Consider the following 26,190-nt stretch of genomic DNA (forward strand, 5'->3'; position numbering starts at 1 on the left):
AGGAAATGCCTAGAGATCTATTTTAGTATGATCATGACTAAAATAGCATTGAGAACCCTCAACAATCAATGAAACAAGTAAATCTAACACTAAACACCCTAGATATTCTCTAATCACCCTTAATCACCCTAGCCCACGAATCCAAGATTAGTCTACTCACTAATAGACATGAATAACCCCAAAACCATGGATGATTCAAGGTTAAACATGATTAGAGAGCAAGATAATCAAGCAAAGATAAGAAATTATGATCAAGATTAGATCTTTCAACTCAAAGTTCTTTTTGATTAGATAGAAAATAAGATATGATCCTAACTTTAGGATTATAAGAGTATTTATATGTCTTTGGAAAACCTAATGGTTTCCATTAAAAAGTCTAAGAAACCCTTTTAAAACATTAAAATTCGACTAAGATAAAGAATGCTCGGAGCGGGGTCGTGACGTAGCTCTCGTAGGTCGCTCCAAAGATCACCTTCACTTCTTCAAATCGCGCGCGGGGTCATGACCTCGCTGCTACCAGGTCGCTCCACATATGGAGCGGGTTAGTCACCCCGCTGCGAGACGTCGCTCCACATCTGGAAAGTTGTCGACGACATGTTGAGCTCGGAGCGGGTGCACTACCCCGGTGCGAGAGGTCGCTCTGGTACAGAGCGGGTGTCATACCTCGCTCCAGTGGGTCGCTCTACACTTCACTCATCCAGAGCGGGTGCATGACCTCGCTCCAGTAGGTCGCTCCAGCTCCTCTACTCGCCCAATGATCCTTTTCTACTTCTTTTTTGAATCACAATGCTCCCAAACATCTCCAATCACTCCATAGCACTCTCCAACACCTAATAAGGACAATGCATGCAATATGGACTCTAAAGATGCTTAATTCCTAATCTATATGATCAAAATGTACAAGATATAAAAGCTAAAAACATGTAAATATGCAAGATATCAACTCCCCCACACTAGTCAAAAAACTAGTGAAGAACTCGCGCAAAAGCGCAGATATTTTTTCAACTTTATCACAATACTTATTTAGTTTATATTATACAATTTTCCAATCTGTAGATTATATTTTGTGTTATATACTATTTCGATATAATATCTTTTTACATGTATAGATGGTGTAATTTTTATAGTATAATGTTTCATATGTAATAATTTGGTGTTTCGATCCCGCCATCGATTAATCATATATTTTTGCTTATATTATGAGATAGCTTTGTTTAAATTTAATATTACTGAAAAATATATATTTAGTGTCACAAACATATAGCTATAAACATAAAGATTGAAATACTTAATTTGCATTAACAGAATTACTGAATTGAAATAATTTAAATACCTATTAATTTTAACCAAAAGAAATTTGTTTTATATAATATTAATAATAGGCTTGGCCACATTCTTTTAGCATTATAATTGTTAAATTGTATTATTAAAAACTATACATGCTAAGTTGTGCTCTATATATTTCATATTAACATTAGGGAGTATATTGTAAGAAAAAAATTGTAAGAAAATAACAATTGTTGTAAAAAAATAATAACAAATTGTAAGAAAATAAAATTAATATGTAAATTTTATTAAACATATCACATATTATCAATGAGCTTGATTTTTATTACTTAAAAAAAAAGAATAACTTTATAACTTTAAGAAGATCTGGTAAAAAAAAGAATAACTTTATAACCACAAAAAGAATAACTTTATAACTTTTAAAAGAATAAATTGTATTAGTTAAAATCTATTTTCGTACTTTAAAGATTAGCTTGTATAGATTTGGTAAAATCAAGTAGGATTGAGATATTTTAAAAACCGAATAATGTTCTAAAAACAAAAAAAAAATCTAGGATGAATATTATAAATCACTGGATTTTGAAAAATCATCATTAACTATATTTTAAATATAATAAAATGGAAATTAAAATTTTTGTTCATATAATTAAATGAAGTTCATAGAATACATTTCAAAGTTATATTATACTATAAATAGGGTTGTTTTATATAGTCTACATATTTTTAAATGATCAGATTATTAATGCGCACAAGCTTACATTTTTAAATCTTACATTTCAAAACAAAATATCTTTTTCCTTAGTATAGATAAAATGAATAACCAAGTATATATAAATCTAATAATTTATATAACTGAAAGACAAAAAGAAATTTGGTTATATGAAAATAATGGACGAATTCAGTATATGAAATAATACTGTAAACAATCATTTATGGGTCCCTTGGATAGACTCAGTTAGTATGAAGTGTATATGAAATTAATGCGATGAATTTATCTTTTGGTTAAGTTCTATTTTATTTTATTTGATCATATTGGTGTATAGGTTACTGTTTTTTTGACATTTGTATATTCAAAACAAATACGTGAGTCACCAAGATCCTATGTAAAATCCGATGGCACAAGATATGAAGTTAGTTAAAGTATTCCATTTCATATTGAAAAGTACTTCCACATGATATGCTTTTCCATTTCGTTGCCTGTTCTTATTCTTTTTAACTCATTAGTCATTTATATATTGCATATGACACTGTGAACGCATATATATGTTACGTTATCTATATATTTCATTGGGAAGTGTCATGGTGAGTAGAATAGTATACGGTGCATAATATTCCATTTTATATGGATAAGTACTTTCACATGATATGCTTTTCCATTCGGTTGCCTTTTCTTATTCTGTTTAACTCATTAGTCATTTCTATATTGCATATGCCACTGTGAATCATCTTCACTCTTTGACTCTCTTACTTTTCATTCTTCAGGTTTGGTATGGAAGAGTTAGAGCTTCCAAGTAGATTGTTTGAGACAGGCTATGAACTCACTGGCAAGAAAAGGGTTAACAACTATTTCAATCTCCGTTGGATCGAAGTAATAAAGAGTGCATTAGAGGATGAGGACCTCACGATGTTGAGTGCGTCACAGTTTGGCCAAGTACTAAAGATGGGGTCCCATGCCTTCTCGGTTATGTTTCTTCACTACCTTCTTTCACGACAGTTGATCACTGAGAAGGACTTCGAACTATGGTGGCTTTTCGTGGGGAAACCAATTCGTTATGCTATTCAAGACTTTGCACTCGTAACTGGGCTCAATTGTGGCCAAATAGTGGACCTTCACCATCAGGCGAAGGGTAAAGGTGTGCGTGGTAAGGGAACCGGAAAATCGACATCATCGAGCGCTTCTCCGTCCACATGGGATGTTCTGTTTGGAAGGGAGGATAAGCCCACCACCAGCTGGATAATTGACCGCCTTGTGAAGGGAAAGAAATACAAGGATCCGTTAACTCGTCTCCGCTTGGCCTTGTTGGTGCTGGTTGAAGGTATTTTGTGCCCCACATGTGGCACAACAAACATCAGACCTGAGGTTGTGCGGATGATGGATAATCTGGATGAGTTCCTAAACTATCCATGGGGGCGTGAGTCATTTCTCCTGACGGTGCGCAGTACAAAATCTCGTCGTCCCAATCATTTTGTGTTACAAGACACAATGGCCATCCAAGAATTCTCGCATGCCATGGTTCTTGTTACAGTTGCTGCTTGCCCCGCGATACTACTTAAGCCCGGAGCAGTTACCCTTCTGGATGATGAGTCTAAAAACAGTGAAGATATTCTTAACGAGTTGCTTGATAGGAAGTTCAGCGTGAATGTCGTCTCAGCCAAAGCTGTCGACCAAAAGGGCCATGTAACATTTTCTAAGTGCTCTCACCATGTTACACTCTTAATTGTTCGTATAAGCATGTCATTTATTTTTTAAAGTGATTTGTTGTTCTATTTTGGGGAACATCTAGTGTACTAATTTTGCAGAAGACTTATGGAATATCATTACTTATTTGTGCTCTCTTTATGACATAGTATGATTTCCTAAAACCGGTTTCCATTTCAAACGTCATAGTATGCATATAGTATTCCATTCAAGTATCCCATGTATGACAGTATCAACTACTATTATGTGTTGATTTGATGCAATTTTGGTCCGATGTGATGTCCATCTGATGTTCTTATTCTTTGTTATGGTTCAACTGGGGTTTCATTGAGAAGTTTTTGAATTTTTTCAGGCTTTTGTGCGATCTATTATTAGATCAGATGAAGCTGGTGAGGAGTTATATCGTGAGTTGGAAAACACGGAAAACGAAGCTGTTGATCACCTGGTTGCACTAGCTCGTGATGACTACCCATTTGAACACAACACATGGACAGGTGGTGTGAAAGCAGATGATGTGAAGGTGAAGAAGGGCCACCCTCTCCCAACTGACGAGCACGAACCTGAAGAAACTGAAGGGAATATGGGCAGCAAGGAGGTGGTGACGATGTCATCCACTCTGGAGAAGGAAGAGGCCAACCAAGTATGAGGCAGGGTGAGGCGCCTATTGGTGGTCGGCCTACTTCCGCTGGTGTTGGAGATTTGGTTAGACAAGTGGCTGAGGCGTTTGAAGCACAACTGTTACCTATGTTTGAGGGCTACATGGTCAGTATGAAAGACCACATTTCTAAAGAACTCAGCAAGTTCATGACTCAAGTAGCTTCCGCCAATTCTTCTATTGCGGCGGTGGAAACTTTTGTTAAGACTGAGTTAGCCACTCTGCGCAATTCCACCACCGGAGTTGACATGTATGATGGAGACCTGTTTTGAATGTACACATTGAAAATATCTTGGTAATTACAACTCATAACGTGGCTTCCCCCTATTCTCTCAAATGGAATAGCTGTAAACAACTAATAGACATTTACTCCATTGCATGCGTCGTCACCTCACCTACCACACACGTCAAGCTTCTAGATAACACATGTAGTAGATCACTTTAGTGATTCTCTATTTCTATTTCATCTAGTGTATATGAAATGGAAAAGATTTTATTTGCACTCCCTCTCTGTTTAAATTTGGAGTTGGGTTGTGTAAGTTTGTACGTTTGGTGTTCATATATGAGGTATTTGCAATGATTTAATTTCAGTAAAATTTGGGTTGTCTATTGATTAATGTTTATATTTTTCTAACTTGGTATTAGTGTTCATTATCAATTGTTTGGTTACCATCTCCATTATGTTTGTATATCATGGTGATCAATCCTTGATTTAATTTCACAAAGACTTGAGTTACCTATGTATTGGGGTTTATATTTCTTTAACTTGGGTTTAGTGTTCTATTATGATACCCAAAAGATATGGGTTAGATTGCATACGTATTGGAGTTTATATTTCCCTATCTTGGGTTTATTGATTACTATCAACTCTTATATTGTCATCCCCATTAGTTTTGTATTTCATGTGGCTCATTAGGAATGTAAATACACGTATCCAATCTCCCATTAGCTTACTTAGATATATACATGATATACTATGCAGCTATGAAATAATTGACATGGGAAATGTTAAATGGAATAGTAGTTTTCTTAATGACATAGTACATACTATTTGGAATATAACTTCTCACGTAATAAATGCTGTAAATGTTAATTCAGATTATAACAGTCATATATGAGATATTTGCAATGATTTAATTTCAGTAAAATTTGGGTTGTCTATTGATTAATGTTTATATTTTTCTAACTTGGTATTAGTGTTCATTATCAATTGTTTGGTTACCATCCCCATTATGTTTGTATATCATGGTGATCAATCCTTGATTTAATTTCACAAAGACTTGAGTTACCTATTTATTGGGGTTTATATTTTCTTAACTTGGGTTTAGTGTTCTATTATGATACCCAAAAAGATATGGGTTAGGTTGCATACGTATTAGGTTGCATACCCAACCACCCACTCCACCGTCTTTGTTCGTGATTATATTAGTAAATTACAAACATGGTTCTATTCTACATTAGTCATGTCGAATGGAAACGTTCCCCATATAAAATGGATGATTCATACCATGCTGTTTCATTCAAAGCTTTTGGTTGTCCCTGTCCGACTGCCACGTGTACGTCTATTACACATGCCCTAACCTATATTTTCCGTACTGCCTCATGTCTTGCATCTATTTCATCGAATAAACCAATACAAAATGACTACATATTTGGACGTGTTTTGTTCTGTCTTGATAGTTTGTACCTTGTTCTTCTTATTCTCCGTTTCTATCTTGTGTTCTATAACCCAACCACCAGTACGTTTTGTTTGATTTGCGTCCAACTTTATAAATTATATGGTTCTGTTATCATATGGAATAGTTCTACCATATATAAAATAGTATCCTCTATTATGTGTAATCGTAGTTGGTAAATGGAAATGAAACTTCTTTGCAGTGTTATGAAGGGAACATAAGATGGTAACTTATTTTTGCAATATCTGACTTATTTTTGCAATATCTGAGTTCATTTTGGGTAAAGTATTACATACTTTGCGTCTATCATGCACATTTCAACTGTCCAATGTAGATGCTTTTTCAATTGGAACTATATTTGTACTTATATTATTCTATCTGCAATATATAGTATGGAACTACATTCTGGGATTCTCCGTTAAACAACGTTGTTTCTTTTACACTTAAACTTTTCATCAACTTGTCTCTCTCCATCTTTTCTTTCCTTTGATTTTGAATATGGTTTATCCACGCGCTTCCTAAAGTGTCTCATTGTTATTATGGGACACAAAATCACCACGTTGTTTTCTCCATGTGTTGGAACCGGTAACCTGTTATGTATAAGGATATAACCGGCAGGAAAGAAGGCAAAAAGCGAGTGACTGCATTATGTCAAAATCTTGTCCATTTCCTTAATTTATCACCCAAATGTGGCTATTAAGCCAATTACCCCATAAAAAAGCTATTTTTGTGAGAGTTATTTTTGTGACAAAAACTTAAAAATGGTTATCCGAGAGAATTGCCCAAAAAATTATAGGGCTTAATTTTAAGAGTGTTGTTAAAAAATTTAAAATTTAAGATCTCAATTATACGTCAATTTAACAAAATGTATTTTTTATTTGAAATATATTCGATCATTCTATTTATGGTATAATTGATTTTGCTAGTTTTGTCTCTCACAAGTTGTATATATATAACTTACAGGTCTGTATAGGTATCGTGTGGGTGACGTTTTACGAGTAATGGTTTCTACAACAATGCGCCACAGTTTCGTTTCGTGGGAAGACAAAAAGTTGTTCTAAGCATCGACATGGACAAGACCTACGAAGAAGATCTCCTCAAGGCAGTGAAAAACGCCACGCTCCTGCTTGAGTCACATGACCTAATGCTCACTGACTTCACTAGCCGTGTGGATTCCTCCTCGTTTCCAGGGCACTACGTGCTCTACTGGGAACTCGGGAGCAAAGTCAAGGAAGTGAGGGTCGAGCCCGACCCTGAGGTTATAGAGGAATGTTGCTTTACCGTCGAGGAGTCTCTTGACTCGGTCTACAGAAAAGGACGAAGGAATGATAAGAACATTGGACCACTTGAGATTAAGGTTGTAAGAAGTGGCGCCTTTGATGAGCTCATGAGTTTCTTCGTGTCTCGTGGCTCTTCTGTGAGTCAGTACAAGACGCCGAGGTCAGTGCCGAATGAAGATGCGGTTAAGATATTGGAGGCGGCTCAAAGTTTGTTAGCCGGAAGATTCCATCGTGGGAGCTGCATGAACTGAATTCTAGCCTATAAAGTCACAGTTACTTCATATGGGGCTTGATAGAAAGGGAACTAATAAATAAAAAGAAAAATAATGAAGTCCATCATAATCATAATCATGGAGTCATGTTCAATAAATCGTCTCTCTTTTGATGTTGTTGACAGTTGAGACAATCTTCCATAAATAGCTTTAAATCATTGGAAATCTTTCAATTTTATGTCTATTTTTATAAATTGGAAACAGTTATAAGCTAAATATAAACTGGAGACAATTATTTTTTTTTTAACGCTGATTTATTATGACATTACAATTATAAGAAATATTACATAGACGATCAGACAACCGACAATACTACTTGCCTTATAAAGATATACGCCTAACTGCATCACATGAACCATCCTACGAAGATCACGCCAGACCGAGTTTACTTGCACCATGTTGAAGATCTCTTATAAGTCTTTCCTCCGTAGCCTGCATAATTGTTTAATAAATCGCTTTATCCGGGAATTGAAACCTGGACCTGTTGGTGTAGAAGCATCAATTTTATGTCTATTAGACTATTAATATTTAATTTGAAAAACATATGAATACTTATTATTTTAATGTTTTCAAAAAATCAATAAACTTGATTAAAGATAATTAGCGTGAATCTTTCAAAGTTCTAAAATATTTATTGATAAATGTTAATACAAAAAAAAAACAAGAACCCAACGGCGTCGTTTCGGACTTTGTCACTTCTTGTCACACGATGATACGACAGCGTTTCACTTAACTTGAGCCACTATTCTGTGTACGTGGACTTACGAAAGCTAGAGACAGTGTGGACCCAACTTATAAGATCCAACGGCTGCTACTCTTCCCGACACGTCACCGTTTCCGCAAAAATAAAAAAATAAAAAAATAATCAAACTCACAGATCCTTCCCTCATCAGTAAAACTGAGAGATCAATCCCAATTCAAAACAAACTCCGGCGACGATGATGCCACCGGAGCTACAGCCGCGGCTGTTCCGGCCACACATAACCTCTCCCTCCGGCGAACCAACCTTATCTCCCCCCAATTACCCTCCCCACATGACCAGAAACTCCACTTCTCGATCCAACGCCCCTCGATTCTCCCCCTCCTCGTTCGCCTACAACGCACGCATCGCCACCGCCCTCGTCCCCTGCGCCGCCTTCCTCCTCGACCTCGGCGGCGCTCCGGTGATCGCCACCCTCACGATCGGCCTCCTCATCTCCTACGTCGTCGACTCCCTCAGCGTCAAGCTCGGAGCCTTCCTCGGGATATGGATGTCGCTCCTCGCAGCTCAGATCTCCTTCTTCTTCTCCTCCCCTCTCTTCTCCTCATTCAACTCCATCCCCCTCTCCCTCCTCGCGGCGCTCCTCTGCGCCGAGACGACGTTCTTGATCGGATGCTGGAGCTCGCTTCAGTTCAAGTGGCTCCAGCTCGAGAATCCTTCGATCGTAGTCGCCCTCGAGAGGCTTCTCTTCGCTTGCGTCCCCTTCACGGCGTCTTCGCTTTTCTCCTGGGCGGTAATCTCCGCCGTTGGGATGAGCAACTCGTCTTACTATCTAATGGCGTTCGCTTGCGTGTTCTATTGGATCTTCGCGATTCCTAGGGTTTCTTCGTTCAAGACCAAGAACGAAGCGAAGTACCATGGAGGAGAGGCTCCTGATGAGAGCTTTATCCTCGGGCCGTTAGAAAGCTGCTTCCTTTCTTTGAATTTGATGTTCACACCGGTTCTATTCCACGTGGCGTCGCATTACTCTGTTGTGTTTACCTCAGCTGCTGCGGTTAGCGATCTGCTGCTTTTGTTTTTTGTCCCTTTCTTGTTTCAGTTATATGCGTCGACGAGAGGTGGTCTTCGGTGGGTTACCAAGGACTCTCATCAGCTGCAGAGCGTTCGGGTTGTGAATGGGGCCATTGCGATGGTGGTGATTGTGATCTGTTTGGAGGTTAGAGTTGTGTTTCGCTCTTTTGGGAAGTATATACAGGTGCCTCCTCCGTTGAATTATCTTCTTGTGACTATGACGTTGCTTGGAGGTGGTGCTGGCGCTGGTGCTTCGGTTCTTGGAATGGTCTCGGGTGGTTTTAGCTCAGTTGTTTTCACAGGTTTGGCTGGGGTTGTGAGTGCTGCAGGAGCTATCGTTGTTGGATTTCCTCTTCTGGTAAGTGTTTTGCTGCCAATTGAACAGCTTTTGTTACTTTCGTTATTGATAACTAGTTCCTTGAGATTCATGTAGTCAAACTATGATTGCAATTGTGGCATGCATCTGGTAGCTTACATCATCATAGTAGTCTTGTAGAACTTGCTGCAGCCAACTGACATAATTGTTTTACTGTTTGCCGTCTTCCAAGTAAAGCATTTGTTCATATATGAAGTTTCTTTTCAGAAAGTTGACACCTTGGATACTATTATTTGCCTCATTTGTAAAGTCCTGTTTTTTTTGGTGTGTGAGCACCTCTATAGTAACAATGGAATTTCACTCTGTTTATATTGCAGTTTACTCCACTTCCTGCAGTAGCTGGGCTTTATTTTGCTCGTTTTTTCACAAAGAAAAGTGTGCCCTCTTACTTTGCATTCGTTGCTCTTGGAAGCTTAATGGTTATATGGTTCGTAATGCATAACTACTGGGATTTAAACATATGGTTAGCCGGCATGTTCCTCAAGTCATTCTGTAAGCTTATAGTGGCTAACATCATCATAGCCATGGTCATCCCTGGTCTTGTTCTTCTCCCATCAAAATTTCACTTCCTGACTGAAGCTGGTATGGTGGCCCACGCATTGTTGCTGTGTTACATTGAGGACCGTTTTTTCAATTACTCGAGCATATACTATTATGGAATGGAAGACGATGTGATGTACCCTAGTTACATGGTTATGTTGACGACACTTATTGGATTGGCTGTTGTGAGGAGACTACTTGCTGATCGCCGAATTGGATCAAAGGCAGTCTGGATCTTGACGTGTCTGTATTCAGCAAAGTTGGCTATGCTCTTCCTATCATCAAAATCAATTGTATGGGTGTCTGCAGCTCTATTGCTGGCCGTTTCCCCTCCCTTACTGCTATACAAGTATGAACTAGGCACTCTAACTTTCATAAATGTCATCTCATCTTGAACTTTTAACATTGGTTCTATTTGACTGTACTGATGGAATGTGCAGGGAGAAATCGAAATCTGCCTCTAAAATGAAACCATGGCAAGGTTATTCTCATGCCGCAGTGGTTGCTATCTCGGTTTGGTTTTGCCGGGAAACGATATTCGATGCGCTACAGTGGTGGAATGGAAGACCTCCATCTGATGGCTTGCTTCTTGGTTTCTGCATCGTTTTGATTGGTCTAGCCTGTATACCAATTGTTGCCCTCCACTTTTCACATGTCCTGGTATGTCTGTTCACTGTTTTCTTGTTTCGTTTGTTGTATCTCCCGTCTGATTATCTAGATAAGGAACCATCGTCCCTTTGTTAGTCAAGCCAGTCACTTTCCTATGAGGTCATTTAACATGTTATGAGTTTGTCCATTACCCTCAGAGGTTACATCATAGAGTCAAATAAAGCATGAGAAGAAGAATATTTATCAATTTTATTTTCTTATTTTTCTGCAGTCAGCTAAGAGAAGCTTGGTATTGGTAGTGGCAACTGGATGCATGTTTATTCTGATGCAGCCACCGATGCCTATGACGTGGAGTTACCATTCAGAAATGATCAAGGCCGCTCGTGAGTCAGCTGATGACATTTCCATCTACGGATTCATGGCATCCAAACCGACTTGGCCGTCTTGGTTGTTAATTGTGTCACTCCTGTTGATTCTTTCTGCTGCCACATCTCTAATCCCAATCAAATACGTGGTAGAATTGAGAGCATTTTACTCCGTCGTCATGGGCTTAGCTCTCGGTGTTTACATATCTGCAGAGTTCTTTCTACAAGCCGCCGTTCTACATGTTCTGATTACTATTACAATGGTTTGTGCCTCAGTTTTTGTCATCTTCACCCATTTTCCATCTGCCTCGAGCACAAAGCTGCTTCCCTGGGTGTTTGCTCTTCTCGTGGCTCTATTTCCAGTGACATATTTGTTAGAAGGGCAGGTCAGAATCAAAACTCTCAGTGATAATGTTGCATGGGGTTGGGATGCAGGAGAGGAGGATAAGAAAGTCACAGCAATGTTGGCGATTGAAGGTGCACGAACATCTCTTCTAGGTCTCTACGCAGCGATATTCATGCTCATAGCTCTCTTGATTAAGTTTGAGCTCACTTCGCTTTTGCGTGAGAAAGTCTCTGAGAGCAGTGGTCCATCAAAAACCCAAGGCGGCGCAAGGGGGATGTTCCCAACACGGATGAGGTTGATGCAGCAACGCCGCACCACATCGATCCAAAGCTTTGCAATAGAGAAAATGTCGGAAGAAGGAGCGGCCTGGATGCCAGCGGTTGGTAACGTTGCCACCATAGTGTGCTTTGCCATATGCTTAATTCTCAACATCCACATCTCAGGCGGCTCAAGCCAAGCGATCTTCTTCCTGGCTCCTATCTTACTCCTCCTGAACCAAGACTCTGATCTCTTATCCGGGTTCGGCGAAAAACAGAGATACTTCCCGGTTATACTAGCCATATCAACTTACTTAGCTTTATCCTCTCTCTACACTGTATGGGAAGAAGTTTGGTTCGGTGGAAACACAGGATGGGGAATAGAAATCGGAGGCCGTGAGTGGTTCTTTGCGGTGAAGAACCTGGCTCTCCTTATACTCACAGCTCCAGGCCACATTATATTCAACAGGTACGTGTGGAGTTACACAAGTAAACAGTCAGACGCGTCGCCGATGCTGACCTTGCCACTTAGCTTTGCAGCCGTGGTGATAACGGACGTGTTTCAGGTTCGGCTTCTTGGAGTTTTAGGCATTGTTTACACTGTGGCTCAGTATGTGATATCTAGGCAACAATATATAAAAGGGCTGAGGTATATTTAGACAGCCATAGGATTAGTCTGTCTCGGTCCTTTTTTTTGTGTAACAATGTTTCATTTTCCGTGTCTTTCTTGACCTTTTGTTTCTCGGTTGATGCATTGAAAAATTGCAGAGATACGTTTACATGACTTAACTCTTATGGTTTTCTTACAAACAACATATCTTAGGAACAGAACAGAACAGAACACATAGTTGGTGTCTTTAAAGATATGCTCTACTCTTATCTTCCTCTGTTTCAACAGCTCTGTACTTGTACCTATGAGCTGACCAAAGGAAAACACAGAAGTTCAAAAGGCTTAGAAGCGTGAGGAGCCAATACAAACAGTCGAATCTCCCTGTGTTTATGTTCTGCGACAACCACGAGTTTCCATCTGAATTCCTAGTCGCTGCCTTGACGATGTTGTTCAAGATGGTGGCAGCAAAACACCCTAACCCGCCGGCTAGCGCAGCGTAAGCCGAACCTATACTCTTCATAGCATCAGGTGCTTCCTCGTAGAGAAACTCCAATAGCCCTACGATGCAGAAAACCTCTGCTATACCGATGAGACAGTACTGGATTAACAACCAGTATGCTGTTAGATCAGGCATTTGGGTCAAGAAGCTGAACTGGAAGCCATGTTGTATCGCGTAATGTCTCCTGTAGTTCTCGAATAGTCCAGCCCAAGCTACTGATATGATTGAAACTGCTAGCCCTATCCCCACCTGTACAAAAACCACAAGTGATGAATGCTATGATTAGAAATGGAAACATTGAGTACTGAGTACATACCCTTTGAAGCTGGGAAGCACCATGGGGATTGCCAGTGATTCTTCTGGTGATAGGGACGAAGACAGAGTAATAAAGAGAGAGAATGAGGAAAATGCTGAGTCCTGGGAAGACAGGCATGCATGTCACAGGTAGCTTGAGGTGTTGAATGTGTGTGTTGAGTGTATAAGCTTGTTGCACTGAGAGTGTTAGATACTCTGTAAGAACCAAACTCAGCATTACAGTACATGCTGGGATTGGAATCAGTCTTATCAAAATCTTCACTTCCTCCACTTGTGTTACTGTGCATAGCATCCATGGAGACGGCTCCAATCCATCTTCTTTCAACTGAAGCGCCGCCTTGTCTAGCCATCTGCACCACAATCAAACATGTGAGACCAATCCAAAATCATACCAAAGATGCAATTCAAATAAAACTTACCTGAAATCGCCTGTGTGAGGGATCTTACGACTACCATTTATAGCAGACTTCAAGCCTGGAACCTCGTACAGACCGATAAACTCGCTGCTTGTAAAAGCTGCACCTCGTTTGCGAAAAGCTGCAACTAGTACCTGAGCAACCCTTGTCAAGGGACTACCACCAGGCAACCTATGCCGATAAAGCGGTGTGCCAGCAAAGAACAAAGCATTAGAAATGGCCATAGCTATAGCCAGTGTGCCAAAAGCCATACCCCAACCATGTTCCATCTGAACATACACTACCAAAGTGAAGGCAATGATTGCACCTAGAGTGACAGACAAGTAGAAGAAGTTGAAGAACCGGTCTAAATGTGTTTTATACTCTTTGCTCTTCTCATCAAACTGGTCCGCACCAAATGAGGAAACACATGGTCTAATACCAGCTGCACCGAATCCGGTTATGTAAAGAACCGTGTAGAGGTAAAGCATCTGCCAAGATTTTGCTGGTTGGCAGTTTCCTAAGAGCAGTGATAATTGGTCACAGTTGCTTTGGTCTGGTACAAACATCTTGAAACTTGCCCCCAGTGTTATTCCTATCAGCCCCTTCTCACAGGCCACAGTAAAAAAAACATATATTAGGAACCATCTTTTAGCATTTGCATCCAAAGCAGTCAAACATGTCTCTAGTGCTTACCAGAAGATACATGGTAGTGAAAATGGCAATGGTCCGGTAACGACCCAAGTATGCATCAGCCAAGAAACCTCCAAGAACAGAAGAGGCCTGAGAGATGCCAAGGAAGTTGTTGACTGCGTTTGAAGAACTCTCAAAAGGTCTATGCATCACGTAGAACATGAAGGCCACCATGTTCACAGATAGTCCAAAGTAAGCCATTCTCTCAGCCATTTCATTTCCTAATATTTCAACCAAACCAAAACATAAAGCTTCAAGTAGAAGAACTATATACTAATATATTCAAGAAAAAAAAATGTATACAAAAAAAGTTACCAAAAATGAAGAGAGCAGCGATCCAACCACCGGTTTTGGAAAGATTGGCGATGGGTTTGCCACGGATGTTAACAGGAGTGGTGCCACCAGTATAGCCACGGCCAAGAGCAAGACGTCTGTTATCTGATTCCAAGAAGAACACACTCAACTCCTTCCTATGCACTGAAGAGCTTGAACAACCTCCTGGCGTCAACGGGGATTTAATCTCTGATACAACCATGTTGGATGTGTTCTCTCATAAAACCATGGAACTAGGAGTCTCTTACAGTGAGGAAATAAAAGCAATAATTGATATAACCAAAACACAATCCGTATACAGACGTTTGAGGATTGGTTAGAGAAATGTATAAATGCAGTTAGCTTGGAATTGAAAGAAGGGAATTAAATAGACGGAGCTAGCTGGTGAATGGTAACAGCAGAGTAGATGCATTGATTGCACGTGGGAGTCCTCCCATTACTATTGTCTACAGTTTAAAACTTTCAAGAGAGGTATCATGTTTCTTGGTTTGTTTTGTATACACATATAAAGAAACCATTGCTTGGTTTGTAACTTGGAAGACATAAATTTGATTGCAAAGGGCTTTTGTACAATGCGTAACTGCATCTTGTTTTGTTTTTTGTTTTGTTTTCAGTCAACATTAATGACGACTCTGACACTGAACTGAACAGACATTGGCAGCTATACAATAAAGTCAAACAACAGAAGCTAACACTGGTTTGTGTTCATATTTAATTAGATAGAGATTACTGAAACCTATTCATACCAAACCCTGTGCAAGTAGCCAACTACTAGGACATTAGCTACACTGGTCTATTTTGGTATTTTGAATAGGATCACATTTTCAAATTATTATTACAAGTTCTTCAAGCTTATAAATGAGAACTTAACATTATATGATGTATAAACTGAGTTCAGTGTAAACAATTGTGCTGTTGAAGTATACACAAGACAATATATATATATATATATACGTCAAAGTAGGTGTAGATGGTCCATGATTTATCAATTTGGTACGATTTTGAGGAGTTCAACATCAAAGAGAAGTGTCTTGTCTATGAGCCCTTGGTTCTTGAGTACAAAATCTAATGCACGTTGTCCCTGCGCCCCAACATGAAAGAAAACATTCAAAACTATGTCCTTCTCATACATACTTAACATAAACTGATGATGATAGAAGACTCACAGAGAAAGTTGTCGGTCTCGGCGCACTCTTGTTGTAATCATTTTCTGGGTATCCTAACTCTGGAGGTACAACCAACCTGCATTACCAAGCTAATTATTCCACTTGATTCATTCTACCAAATCATTGTATGTGAGACTATCTAAGGAAAGAGAACCAAGATCCAAGGAGGTTAGTTTCTGTTCACTATATGAAAAACATATGGAGGATGTGTAGAGAAAAGATGTGGAACCTTCTGATACCACCAAGAGCCATCCCAGAAACGGCCTCCTCGAAAGCAGGTATCACCTGGAGCACCAAAGCCATGCGAGAAAGAAACTATTCAATACACTCAGCAACAGAGTCCAACTAGCAACTAGGAGAAGGTTGATATATTGCACACACCTCATTAGATCCCAAGGTAAATTTGAAAAATTCCTTCTCATCCCCCTACAGAATCACAAAAAGAGCACACTTATTGAGGACTGTATCATTGCTGCTAATGAAACCAACAAAAAGCAAAAACGTGTTGATACCTCAAAAGAACCCCCTTTGGTTTTGTTGCGTGCTTCAAATATGCGGCCATAGTAACCTATTGTATAACCATCCCAGTCAACCTGACATACACAGCTCCATTTTATGGTCTTTGAAACATTATAATCCAAATTCTCCATGCCAGACTTGAAGGATACAAACCACAGTAGATATGCATTATATATCTTCTTACCACAACTTTTTCTCCCTTCTTTGGTATAGGCCCAGTTCCCACTCGCAAATCCTGCACTCGTATCAAAATCTCTCCAAGTTAAATAAATGAACAGATCACAATTAAACTATAGAAGGTGTAAGATAATAAAAGGGGATGGGTGACCTTATACTGAAGACCAGAAGGTGTTTCTGTATAATCAGGATACTTCATCTTCGTTTTGCCGTAATCCTTGCCTCTAATCGCTGGCACTGCATCACCAAAAGAAATCTAATCAGCAATCAGAATGAAGAGAGCTAACAAAAAAAAAAACTGCCAACCACACCAGAGAGAAAGTTCCTTAAGAAAACATCCTCTCCCACAACCAAAAAAACTCCTACCAGAGTAAGAGCAAAGAGCAATAATCCAAACTACGAAATTTCAATAACTTATTCTACTTTGGGGTTACGCTCCAAAAAGGTAAAGTCTTGACATTTACTGAGGAAAAAAAAAATGCAAACTTTTCTTTATGGCCTCAAATGAAAAAGAAGAACTCTTACTGTCAGCGAACTGGGAAGCTTCTGCAATCTCTCCATTGCATACCAATGCTCCAATCATCAGACCCACAGAAGAAACCAACAATCTTCTGCGTTCAAACTCTCCACACTTCCCACCTGCTTTCAAACCAATTACATTACTTGACAATTCACTATGTAATGTAATGTATCCGCACAGAGAAAGAATAAAAATCAAAACTTTAAAAGCTAACCAGAAGAGCGAAGAGGAGGGAAGTCATCTGTTCGGTCGGGTAATCGAGCAGCAGACACGGTCGTCCTGCATCTCTGAGAATCAAATTGAGAAAATATGAGAGGTGTAAGTGTGAGGGAGGTAGAACGGCGTCGTACGTTGGTGGAAGAAGCTCCGGTGAGCGGTGGAGAGGAAGGAAGGTAACCAAAGGCTGATATCGACGCCATTCCAAGTGATACTCAAAAGACTCACCTTGTGTAGATACTTCGAGTCTTCTTTTGAAAAAAAAAATACAAAAGTAAAGCCTCTAACTGAAACCAAGTGTTTGCCCCGTAAATAAAGATAAACCACTCTGTATAGTTTTGACCAAACTGTTATTTTTATTTACTCATGTAAAAATATCGCATTAGCCTAGCTTAAATCAGAGAAAGTATAGTCTTACTGGGTAATTTCTTTTTCGGTAATAAGGTAAACTGGGACACCGTAAAAAAAACCGACACACACGAATAACAAAGAACACAAGAGTACGATTGTGTGTGAATAAACAACTGTGAGTAAAAGCTTTTTATTTTCTTTCAGCGGCTGGCTAGTTTGAGAGTGTTGGCCTTGTCTTGCAGTGTACCAAGCAGACTCTCGAAACTCTTCTTGAACGAATCTACACCTTCTTCTTCCAACTGCTCTCCCACCTTGTTCCACTCTATTCCCAGCTTCTCCAGTGCACTGTAAACCCCTTCTGCTTCTGACACATTCTCATCTATTGTCCTCTTCACCGTTCCATGATCTATGAATGCTTCAAGGGCTTGATCCGGCATGGTTGACACCTAAACCCCAAACAAAACAAAAACACATAAACACTTGTTTCACAATATCCAGTGTCCTAAAAATCTGTCTAGGCTCGCTTAGTCAGCAAATCGGGTCTAAACGAAACGATTTTTCCTGATACATTTTTTTTTTTTAAAATGGGTCTAAGGTTTAACCACCGCCTAGCAATTTCTTGAACAATGCAAAGAACAGTTCCAATACTAGATCCTTTTGATTTGGTACTACACTTAACTATCCAACAAACAAAAAAGATGACTCACAGTGTCAGGTCCAATGAGAGGAGCTACATAAAGGGTGTCTGAGTAAGCTGGATTCTTAACACTTGTCGATGCCCAGAGAAGCCTCTGCTTCTTGGCACCTTTCTTCACCAGAGCTTCCCATCTTGGCCCTGAGAATTTCTTCTGGTACAGCTTGTATGCTAATGCAGCTTGAGCCACAGCTGCCTGCATAAGTAACATTATCATGTCTCATAACCTCAAACACCATTGGTACTACCCAGTGTAAGAATTGTCACCGAGCTTCTTTACCTTGCCACGGAGGTCTAGAGCTTCTGGTGTACCAATTTTCTCAAGCATCTTGTCCATGAGAGTATCCACCCTACTCACAAAGAAGGATGCAACACTGGTAACTCTTGAGAGGTCATCAAGTCCAGACGCCTCGAGCCCATCCAAGTATGCATCTATCACTGCCTCGTATCTGGCTATTGAGAATATAAGCTGAAACATAAATAGAAACCAGATTATTCAACACCCTCTCGAACTAATCTAGTTTCATATAATGAATGATACACTTACCGTGACATTGACACTGATTCCAGATGCAATGACATCCCTAATAGAAGGCACGCATGGAGCAGTAGCAGGGATCTTGATGTAGACATTACGACGGTTCACAACCTTGTGAAGATACTTAGCAGCTTCGACGGTCCCCTTGGTGTCATCAGCAAGCATAGGTGAAACTTCAACGGAGACATAGCCATCCTCAGCTTCCGTCTGGTCATAGATTGGCTCAAAAAGCTTGCACGCATCCTGAATATCCTTCACCACAAGCTCCCAATACGCGCTTTCAATGTCCTTTCCTGATTCCACAAGTGTCCTAATAAAAAAAAAAGAAACTGATTCTAATACAGCCAATAAAGCATCGCAAAGATATGCATATCCATGTTATAGAAAAGGAGTACCTGAACTGGTCATTATAAGCATTTGAAGTGGAAATGGCTTTCTGGAAGATCTGCATTTTACTCAGTGAAAGGAGTTGAAGACAAAATGAATAAGCACAGAGTAAAGCAAAGCTAAACACAGAGAGAGGTATGGTTATAAAGTTACCGCAGGGTTGCTAGTAACGCCTCTAACGCCACGGGCAATGAAGGGGAGAAGATCAGTGACAGGACGGCATAGATTATCATACCAAGGACTCTGACCTTCCTTCTCATATAGATCGTGAAGAGTTGTTCTCTCTGCAGTACTTCCATTCCCACCAGAAGCTGAACACCTCACACTGAAAATCAACCAAAGAAACAGGAACATAGAGTTTGCTTGTCTTAATCCATTTTATCAAAAAGTTAGTTACTTTCTCACTTTCAGTTAACTTAGTCTACCAAGTTTTAACCTTTATGAGATTCTAGGTAAGTTGCAAGTTCACAGTGAGGAACAGACTATATAGACACAAAGACACATGCATAAGTTTACATAGATAGATATACTTACAAGAGGGAAGGTCTTGATGTTTGGTTGTAACGAAGGGAGAGATGAGAAGAAGAGGAAAGCTTCGAGTTCAGAGTGCGGAGAGTGATGAAGGATCTTGGCAAGACGGAGGAGGAAGAAGAAGATCTGGAGCTGCCAGCAGAAGTGGCGGGTGTAAGATTAGGGAGATTGGAAATGGACGCCATTATTCAGATATGAAAGTGTTCCTCTTCTTGGTTTGGTCGGAGATATAAACAAGAAGAGGGGTTGGTGAGTGATGAGTTAGGTCGGGAACACAGACAAGGAGTAAGTAAGTCTTATGAGTAAATAGACATGATGGTGATGGATAGATGCTAACAGTCGACCACTTCCACGTCATATTGATGTCATAGAGAAAACACCTTGTCTGATGTAAAACAGTATAATCCAAAGAGCTCATAGCTCGAGATCAATAGGCGTGAATGTGATTAACAACAAACACAAGACTATGAACAGAGTCTTTCATCATTATCAAAAAAACAGAGCTCGAGTACACAGTTCAATAAATATGACAAAGGTTTGATTATTCAGCAAAAACAAGACAATCTTGCTCTTAACATTGCTGGAACATAGGAAAAAAAAGAAAAGACAAAGATGAAGTTCGCTGACTGTTGTGGTTTTTTTAATTCATCAACCAATGAGTAACTTGTTCTCTTCCAAGAAGCTGTAGGTTGGTACCTCCAGGTTATACGGTGCAGGACCTTTCCTGATCCTTCCAGAGATATCGTAATGCGAACCATGACACGGGCAAAACCAGCCACCGTAATCACCAGCATTAGGCAAAGGGATGCACCCCAAGTGAGTGCAGACTCCAACCACCACTAACCATTCCGGATTCTTGACTCTAACCGAGTCCTCTTGCGGGTCTCTCAAAGATCCAAGATCCACACTGTTGGCCAGCTTGATGTCATCCTCTGTTCTTCTCCTGATGAACACTGGCTTCCCACGCCACTTCACAGTCACGGTAGTTCCAGGTTCGATGCTCCCAAGGTCGACCTCGAGGGATGCAAGGGCAAGGACGTCTTTACTCGCGGACATGCTGACAATGAGCTTCAGGACTAGAAGGCGGAGAACAGAGGCGTAGACAAACCTCCCACCGGAGAGGACGAAATAGGCGAAAGCACGCTTGCTAGGGTCACCAGGTGGGTAACGCTCATGGTTGTGGTCATCGTACACAATCTTCGAGTTAGGTGTCTTGACGGCCTCCACGGTGGCTGGTTCAGAACCAAAACCAACCTCATTTCCTTGAGTAAGGACTTGAGAAGAAAAACCTGACAATAGCATCAAAAACATTATTATATTCACATCAAAGCAAACCTGACAATATCAAAATCAGTGAAAACTAAACTACTCTAATCAACGTAAAATCAAGAAAACAAATTCAACCATTAGCTGTATATGACAGAATTGCTTCAACACAACGAAATATTAACTGCAATAAATACCCAAAACCAAATATTTCACCAAATTAACCCATCTCCCTAGTAATGAAGAAACAAATGGATACACAAAGATCAAAACTTCAGAGAGAAATAAGCCATCACAGTGCGAATAACAAAAGTTCATTTTGATGAGAAAAGCTTCCAATGGATCGGATCACACTATGAATAACAAAAAGCAGACCCATTGGAAGCTTTTCTCATCAAACAAACTGGTCAATTAACCCAAAAGCCCCATTCGTTGCTGCACGAAATAAACTTTAGAGTCAATTGACTAAAACATCCATCTCCCTAATAATGAATGAAGGATACACAAAGATCAAAACTTTAGAGTCCAAGAAGCCAATCACACTATGAATAACACTCGCCAAAAGATTGTACAGAAGACATATTGTGAAGCTTCTCTCATCAAACAAAAGGATAATCTCAGAGCTAATCAATCAACTCAAAATGTCTATTTCTTGCTGCACGAAAGAAGCAATCATACAAGGCAAAGCTATTCCGGCAAGTAGAAGCAATCAAAAAGGACAATGGTACATCAATCAAAGCTCTAATACACCGTCCTAGATTCATGGAAACCAAACCCAACACGTATAGATCATCACGTAGATACGATAGTAAGAATCTCAATCATTACAAACAACAACCAAAAAAAAAAAAACGATTTTTTACACGTGAAATGAAAACTGAAATCAATCCAGAGAGACTAAAGAAGAAAGGGTTGTGTAGATCGGCAGACCTCTTATAAGGCTCCGGTGGTAAGAATCGAAAGGTGAAAGATTGGTAGAGGGGACGGATCTGGGAGGTGAAGATGAGTCGCCGCCGCCATCGGAGAGGGAATGGTCTCGGGAAAGCGCGAATGAGGTCGCGGTGGAAGATCTCTGCGAAAGAGAAAAAAGCCTCCTTCCTGCTACTCGCAGCATCTCTGCTCAATGGGGGTGATGGCTGAATCTAGGGTTTCGATAGCGAGAACAGAGTCCCAATGTTAGCAACAGAGAGTCCCGTAAACTTAGTCTTCGAGGAAAGAAATGGTCACAGCTTTGTTTAACTTTTAATGTTTTTCTATGACGAAAATGTTTTTTTTTTTGCTTTTCTTTGCAGTTTGATCTTTTAATGTTTCTCTAATTTTCATAGCAACTAAACCATTTGGTTTCACCATTTGGCTTGGAGCTATGACAAGTAAAGCTTTCAAAACACTGATTAAAGCTAGTGCTTATTGCAAACTTGGACCTTTTAAATGTATCCTTCACTGAGCAATATCGTGAATTTTGCCCAACAGTAAGCATGAAAATTGCAAGCATCTCTTCGACAGATATGAATCTCGTGTCTTGTAAACCAGCTTTCTCTCTCAGAATACTGGATAACTTCAGAAATACATCTGGAAACATACGGTACAACACCCGAAAATGTTGAGAATCTTCCTTTAATACCTTTTGTATGTATTGTTCTCCAAGGTTTGTGACTGGTCGACGAAGTGGACGTTCAATGAAATGTTGACCCATGATACGCTTTCTTGAGTTTTGAAACTGAGCTCCGATAGCAACCATCACCACCATAAGAAATAGACTCGCATCAAAATCATCATTATTTGTTTGATCGATATCCATCATGATGTCTTCTTCTTCGTGGAAATTTTGATCCATGAAAAAATAACCAAGGATTATAAAATGAATCTTTAAGAAACTGAAATTTGGTTGTCGAGGTTCTCTTTTACTTTTGATTTTTGACTTTGATATATGGGTTATATAGGAAATATGTAACGTTAAGTTCTAAATTTTAAAATTGATGTAGGTACTATTTTGTAGGGATTATATGCTATTAGTTGACAACAATAAAAACTATTTTCAAGGGCTAGTATGATATTGTTGACTACAGCTACAACCAACACTATTTTTAGGGGATAGTATGATAACAAATCAAAAGATTTTATATTAAAGAAATAACACCAGGAATTTATCAAGAGAACACAATGTCATACTACGACAAATGTTGTTTACTTGCAAATATGAATGATATATTGATTTCACACTGCGTATGTTTCTCTTTATTATGAAATTGATTAAGTATGACACATAAAAAAGCTCAGACTCTTTATTATTAGAAGAAAACAAAAGACATTATTTCAAATAAGAAACTAGAAAGACTACTGCTAGTAGCACGATTATTCAAATCAAATTAAATGCATAGCGAAAGCCTAAAATAATATCCTAAACATTACGTCGGATCCAACCCAAACGTTCTTCAACCTTCATCCTAAGAAATACGTCTTTCATATTCAACGTATGAATTTTAGTTACTGCATCATAGCATATATCCTGTTCCAAGTCAGGAATCTCTTTGATTGCATCCCAAACTATAATTATTTTTCTCGGTACACTTGTTAAGATAATTTATATTTAATCAGACATAAATACTAATTTATACCAAGAAGATTATATATATACATACAAACCATTTCAATTTTTAAACAGTAGTGTATTTTAATTTTGACCATACTTTCTTACAAACCTACGTAAATATAATTAACATCATTTCCAACACACTTTTATATTCCTTCTATTTTATATTAAGTGTCATTTTAATATTTTTTTGTTATAAAAAAATGTCATTTTACAATTTTAATGCAATTTTCAAATGTTATTGATTGAATATATGTAATTAATAAGAACTTAAATGTAATTTAATCATTTTCTTAATCTGTGTGAAAAATGTTAAAATGACATTCTTTATAAAACAGAAAGAATATTTGTCTCTAAATATTATTATAGACGAAAAATTACTTCAATTCATCTATATTATTTACTTTAAAATAAAAACTGCTATTTTCTGTATTTTGGAAAATAAAATTTTATATACTTAGAATAAGATGTAAATGGATATTATTTTAGAGCATACATTGAACTGAATTTCATCTCTGTTTAAGAGTTTTGTAATATTAGAAGAAAATAACAAAAAGTATATTGAAAACAGTCTAATGAAATGAAAAATATTTGGCTGGCAAAAAAAAATCAATTTAAACTATTCAAAATTGTTTGCAAACTATGAAGAGTGTTATTTCACCAGATGAGATGAGTCATACAATGACAAGTTTGTATTATTCAGCAAACCCAAACCAATCTTTTACTTGCTGAGAAAACCAAAGTGTGAGGAACGCGAACTTGCACGCTAAAATTGTAGCCGGAAAGTATATATGAAAGAAAAACAAAAAACATATGAGGATCTTTGAGACAGAGACACTGTCTGCTGTGCTTTTTTATTCATCAACCAATGAGTAACTTATTCTCTTCCAAGAAGCTGTAGGTTGGTACTTCCAAGTTGTACGGTGCAGGACCTTTCCTGATCCTTCCCGAGATATCATAATGTGATCCATGACATGGACAAAACCAGCCACCATAGTCACCAGCATTAGGCAAAGGGATGCACCCCAAATGAGTGCAGACTCCAACCACCACCAACCACTCTGGATTCTTCACCCTCACCGAGTCCTCTTGCGGGTCCCTCAGAGATCCAAGATCCACACTGTTGGCCAGCTTGATGTCGTCTTCTGTTCTTCTCCTAATGAACACTGGCTTTCCACGCCACTTCACTGTAACGGTAGTTCCCGGCTCGATGCTACCGAGGTCGACCTCGAGGGATGCAAGTGCAAGGACATCTTTACTCGCGGACATGCTGACAATGAGTTTCAGGACTAGAAGGCGGAGAACAGAGGCGTAGACAAACCTCCCGCCGGACAAGACGAAGTAAGCGAAGGCACGCTTGCTAGGGTCACCAGGAGGGTAACGCTCATGGTTGTGGTCATCGTACACAATCTTCGAGTTAGGTGTCTTGACAGCCTCAACGGTGGCTGGGACTTCCGAAGTAAAACCTATCTCGTTTCCTTGAGTAATGACATGAGAAGAGAAACCTGATAATAGCATAAAACATTAACATATTATTTCACATAAAGGCAAAAGCTTTACTTATCAGCAAATGACACTGAAGAAAAGACAACCGCTGAACATTAATATATAACCTTCCAAGGAAAAGCACAAGTACATACACTTTTAATTCATAAAGTAAAATTCATCCCAACAATTCTCCACTATAATAAGCTAATCAACACAAAAATCAAGAAACAAATGACTGTGCATTACTAAAATACTCACACAGAACAAAGATACTAATTCAAGATTCCTATACTGATTGCAAGTTACTCAGTATGCCCTTTAGCTGCTGCTACCATGATTCCTATACTGATGTAGTTAACATGATGTGCATAAACCATCCATCTCCCAAACAATGAACACACACACACAAGATACAAGTTGTATAAAATCAAGAACCCAATGTGAATCTCTCACTATGGATATTGGACAACGCACCACAAGATTATTACAAAACAGGAAAAGCTTTTGCCATCAAACAGAAATGGTCAAAATCATATTAATCCGATCAATCAAAAGGAAATAAAACATTTCAAGCAAAATGGAAGTCAAAGCAGATAACTTGAATCCAAAATCATCTCCGGGACTCATACAAGCAAACAAAGATTTGATTTTTCAATCAACACATGAAATGATCCAAAATTTAAATCAATCCAGAGAAGAGTAAAGGTTGAAGATTTGAACAGACCTCTCAAAAGACTCCGGTGGTAAGAACTGAAACACGAAAGATCTGCAGATATGGTGGAGTCATCCTCGCCGCCTTCTTTGGAGATGGAGTGATCTCGGGAAAGGACGAAGGAGGTAGCAGTTGAAGATCTCTGCTGAAGAGACAGAAGCCTCCTCCCTGCAACTCGCAGCATCTTCTCTTCTCTCAATAGGGTAAGGTGAGGTTAGGACTGGAATAAAAAAAAAATGACACCTTTATAGAGAAAATGTCAATCACTTTGGTTTTGTAGCATCGTGGCACCTTAATGTACTTGTGTTTGTTATTATTTCTCGTGACTCATTATGGT

General features: G+C 39.0%; 7 protein-coding genes across 10 annotated transcripts; 2 read left to right on the forward strand and 5 right to left on the reverse strand.

Moving 5' to 3' along the window:
* Positions 1-2,400: 2,400 nt before the first annotated feature.
* On the forward strand, positions 2,401-4,352 carry LOC106323175. Its single transcript, XM_013761333.1, has 3 exons — positions 2,401-2,417; positions 2,770-3,685; positions 4,059-4,352. The coding sequence occupies exons 1-3, from the start codon at positions 2,401-2,403 to the stop codon at positions 4,350-4,352; spliced, it is 1,227 nt and encodes a 408-aa protein (XP_013616787.1).
* Positions 4,353-8,527: 4,175 nt separating this feature from the next.
* Positions 8,528-12,642, forward strand: LOC106326842. The gene is made up of 4 exons (XM_013764784.1): positions 8,528-9,718; positions 10,054-10,625; positions 10,717-10,936; positions 11,157-12,642. Exons 1-4 carry the CDS (start codon positions 8,528-8,530, stop codon positions 12,510-12,512), a joined length of 3,339 nt encoding a protein of 1,112 aa, XP_013620238.1. The 3' UTR covers positions 12,513-12,642.
* Positions 12,608-15,057, reverse strand: LOC106326843 (protein NRT1/ PTR FAMILY 6.1). Its single transcript, XM_013764785.1, has 5 exons — positions 14,681-15,057; positions 14,369-14,586; positions 13,697-14,277; positions 13,279-13,627; positions 12,608-13,211 (listed from the first exon to the last, which is right to left on the reverse strand). The coding sequence occupies exons 1-5, from the start codon at positions 14,898-14,900 to the stop codon at positions 12,711-12,713; spliced, it is 1,869 nt and encodes a 622-aa protein (XP_013620239.1). The 5' UTR covers positions 14,901-15,057; the 3' UTR covers positions 12,608-12,710.
* Positions 15,058-15,550: 493 nt separating this feature from the next.
* LOC106326844 (peptidyl-prolyl cis-trans isomerase FKBP19, chloroplastic) lies at positions 15,551-17,528 on the reverse strand. Of its 4 annotated transcripts, none has more exons than XM_013764790.1 (10): positions 17,431-17,528; positions 17,295-17,367; positions 17,086-17,199; positions 16,712-16,797; positions 16,568-16,618; positions 16,377-16,457; positions 16,246-16,290; positions 16,094-16,149; positions 15,865-15,940; positions 15,551-15,779 (listed from the first exon to the last, which is right to left on the reverse strand). In XM_013764790.1, exons 1-10 carry the CDS (start codon positions 17,497-17,499, stop codon positions 15,684-15,686), a joined length of 747 nt encoding a protein of 248 aa, XP_013620244.1. In that variant the 5' UTR covers positions 17,500-17,528; the 3' UTR covers positions 15,551-15,683. The 4 variants fall into 4 exon arrangements, with proteins under 4 accessions (XP_013620244.1, XP_013620243.1, XP_013620242.1 ...); XM_013764789.1 differs by having other exon boundaries at positions 17,086-17,202; XM_013764788.1 differs by having other exon boundaries at positions 17,295-17,528.
* Positions 17,529-17,691: 163 nt separating this feature from the next.
* LOC106324787 (transaldolase-like) lies at positions 17,692-20,081 on the reverse strand. Its single transcript, XM_013762770.1, has 7 exons — positions 19,801-20,081; positions 19,420-19,591; positions 19,275-19,324; positions 18,889-19,189; positions 18,622-18,810; positions 18,355-18,537; positions 17,692-18,093 (listed from the first exon to the last, which is right to left on the reverse strand). The coding sequence occupies exons 1-7, from the start codon at positions 19,980-19,982 to the stop codon at positions 17,848-17,850; spliced, it is 1,323 nt and encodes a 440-aa protein (XP_013618224.1). The 5' UTR covers positions 19,983-20,081; the 3' UTR covers positions 17,692-17,847.
* A 178-nt stretch (positions 20,082-20,259) lies between these two features.
* LOC106319544 (cytochrome b-c1 complex subunit Rieske-4, mitochondrial-like) lies at positions 20,260-22,312 on the reverse strand. The gene is made up of 2 exons (XM_013757908.1): positions 21,994-22,312; positions 20,260-21,086 (listed from the first exon to the last, which is right to left on the reverse strand). The coding sequence occupies exons 1-2, from the start codon at positions 22,175-22,177 to the stop codon at positions 20,446-20,448; spliced, it is 825 nt and encodes a 274-aa protein (XP_013613362.1). The 5' UTR covers positions 22,178-22,312; the 3' UTR covers positions 20,260-20,445.
* A 1,946-nt stretch (positions 22,313-24,258) lies between these two features.
* LOC106327495 (cytochrome b-c1 complex subunit Rieske-4, mitochondrial-like) lies at positions 24,259-26,100 on the reverse strand. Its single transcript, XM_013765656.1, has 2 exons — positions 25,866-26,100; positions 24,259-25,158 (listed from the first exon to the last, which is right to left on the reverse strand). The coding sequence occupies exons 1-2, from the start codon at positions 26,035-26,037 to the stop codon at positions 24,515-24,517; spliced, it is 816 nt and encodes a 271-aa protein (XP_013621110.1). The 5' UTR covers positions 26,038-26,100; the 3' UTR covers positions 24,259-24,514.
* Between the last annotated feature and the right edge of the window lie 90 nt (positions 26,101-26,190).

The sequence above is a fragment of the Brassica oleracea genome, chromosome C2 (assembly GCF_000695525.1).
Source record: "Brassica oleracea var. oleracea cultivar TO1000 chromosome C2, BOL, whole genome shotgun sequence".
NCBI lineage: Eukaryota > Viridiplantae > Streptophyta > Magnoliopsida > Brassicales > Brassicaceae > Brassica > Brassica oleracea.

What these genes read in the sequence shown, in the direction of transcription:
- LOC106323175 (XM_013761333.1), top strand. An exon ending in CTGTCGACCAAAAGGGCCAT is followed by an intron (nt 3,686 to 4,058) that starts GTAACATTTTCT and finishes GAATTTTTTCAG; the next exon opens with GCTTTTGTGCGATCTATTAT.
- LOC106319544 (XM_013757908.1), bottom strand. Translation starts at nt 22,177, where the DNA reads ATGCTGCGAGTAGCAGGAAGGAGGCTTTTTTCTCTTTCGCAGAGATCT. An exon ending in CCACCGGAGCCTTATAAGAG is followed by an intron (nt 21,087 to 21,993) that starts GTCTGCCGATCT and finishes TGCTATTGTCAG; the next exon opens with GTTTTTCTTCTCAAGTCCTT.
- LOC106326844 (XM_013764787.1), bottom strand. Translation starts at nt 17,499, where the DNA reads ATGGCGTCGATATCAGCCTTTGGTTACCTTCCTTCCTCTCCACCGCTC. An exon ending in AGAAGGGAGAAAAAGTTGTG is followed by an intron (nt 16,458 to 16,567) that starts GTAAGAAGATAT and finishes TGTGTATGTCAG; the next exon opens with GTTGACTGGGATGGTTATAC. An exon ending in CCAAAGGGGGTTCTTTTGAG is followed by an intron (nt 16,291 to 16,376) that starts GTATCAACACGT and finishes GTGATTCTGTAG; the next exon opens with GGGGATGAGAAGGAATTTTT.
- LOC106324787 (XM_013762770.1), bottom strand. Translation starts at nt 19,982, where the DNA reads ATGGCGTCCATTTCCAATCTCCCTAATCTTACACCCGCCACTTCTGCT. An exon ending in GCTTATAATGACCAGTTCAG is followed by an intron (nt 19,190 to 19,274) that starts GTACTCCTTTTC and finishes TTTTTTTATTAG; the next exon opens with GACACTTGTGGAATCAGGAA. An exon ending in GAATCAGTGTCAATGTCACG is followed by an intron (nt 18,811 to 18,888) that starts GTAAGTGTATCA and finishes TTTATGTTTCAG; the next exon opens with CTTATATTCTCAATAGCCAG.
- LOC106326843 (XM_013764785.1), bottom strand. Translation starts at nt 14,900, where the DNA reads ATGGTTGTATCAGAGATTAAATCCCCGTTGACGCCAGGAGGTTGTTCA. An exon ending in CCTCACACAGGCGATTTCAG is followed by an intron (nt 13,628 to 13,696) that starts GTAAGTTTTATT and finishes ATTGTGGTGCAG; the next exon opens with ATGGCTAGACAAGGCGGCGC. An exon ending in GTGCTTCCCAGCTTCAAAGG is followed by an intron (nt 13,212 to 13,278) that starts GTATGTACTCAG and finishes GTTTTTGTACAG; the next exon opens with GTGGGGATAGGGCTAGCAGT.
- LOC106327495 (XM_013765656.1), bottom strand. Translation starts at nt 26,037, where the DNA reads ATGCTGCGAGTTGCAGGGAGGAGGCTTCTGTCTCTTCAGCAGAGATCT. An exon ending in CCACCGGAGTCTTTTGAGAG is followed by an intron (nt 25,159 to 25,865) that starts GTCTGTTCAAAT and finishes TGCTATTATCAG; the next exon opens with GTTTCTCTTCTCATGTCATT.
- LOC106326842 (XM_013764784.1), top strand. Translation starts at nt 8,528, where the DNA reads ATGATGCCACCGGAGCTACAGCCGCGGCTGTTCCGGCCACACATAACC. An exon ending in CCTCCCTTACTGCTATACAA is followed by an intron (nt 10,626 to 10,716) that starts GTATGAACTAGG and finishes TGGAATGTGCAG; the next exon opens with GGAGAAATCGAAATCTGCCT. An exon ending in TCCACTTTTCACATGTCCTG is followed by an intron (nt 10,937 to 11,156) that starts GTATGTCTGTTC and finishes ATTTTTCTGCAG; the next exon opens with TCAGCTAAGAGAAGCTTGGT.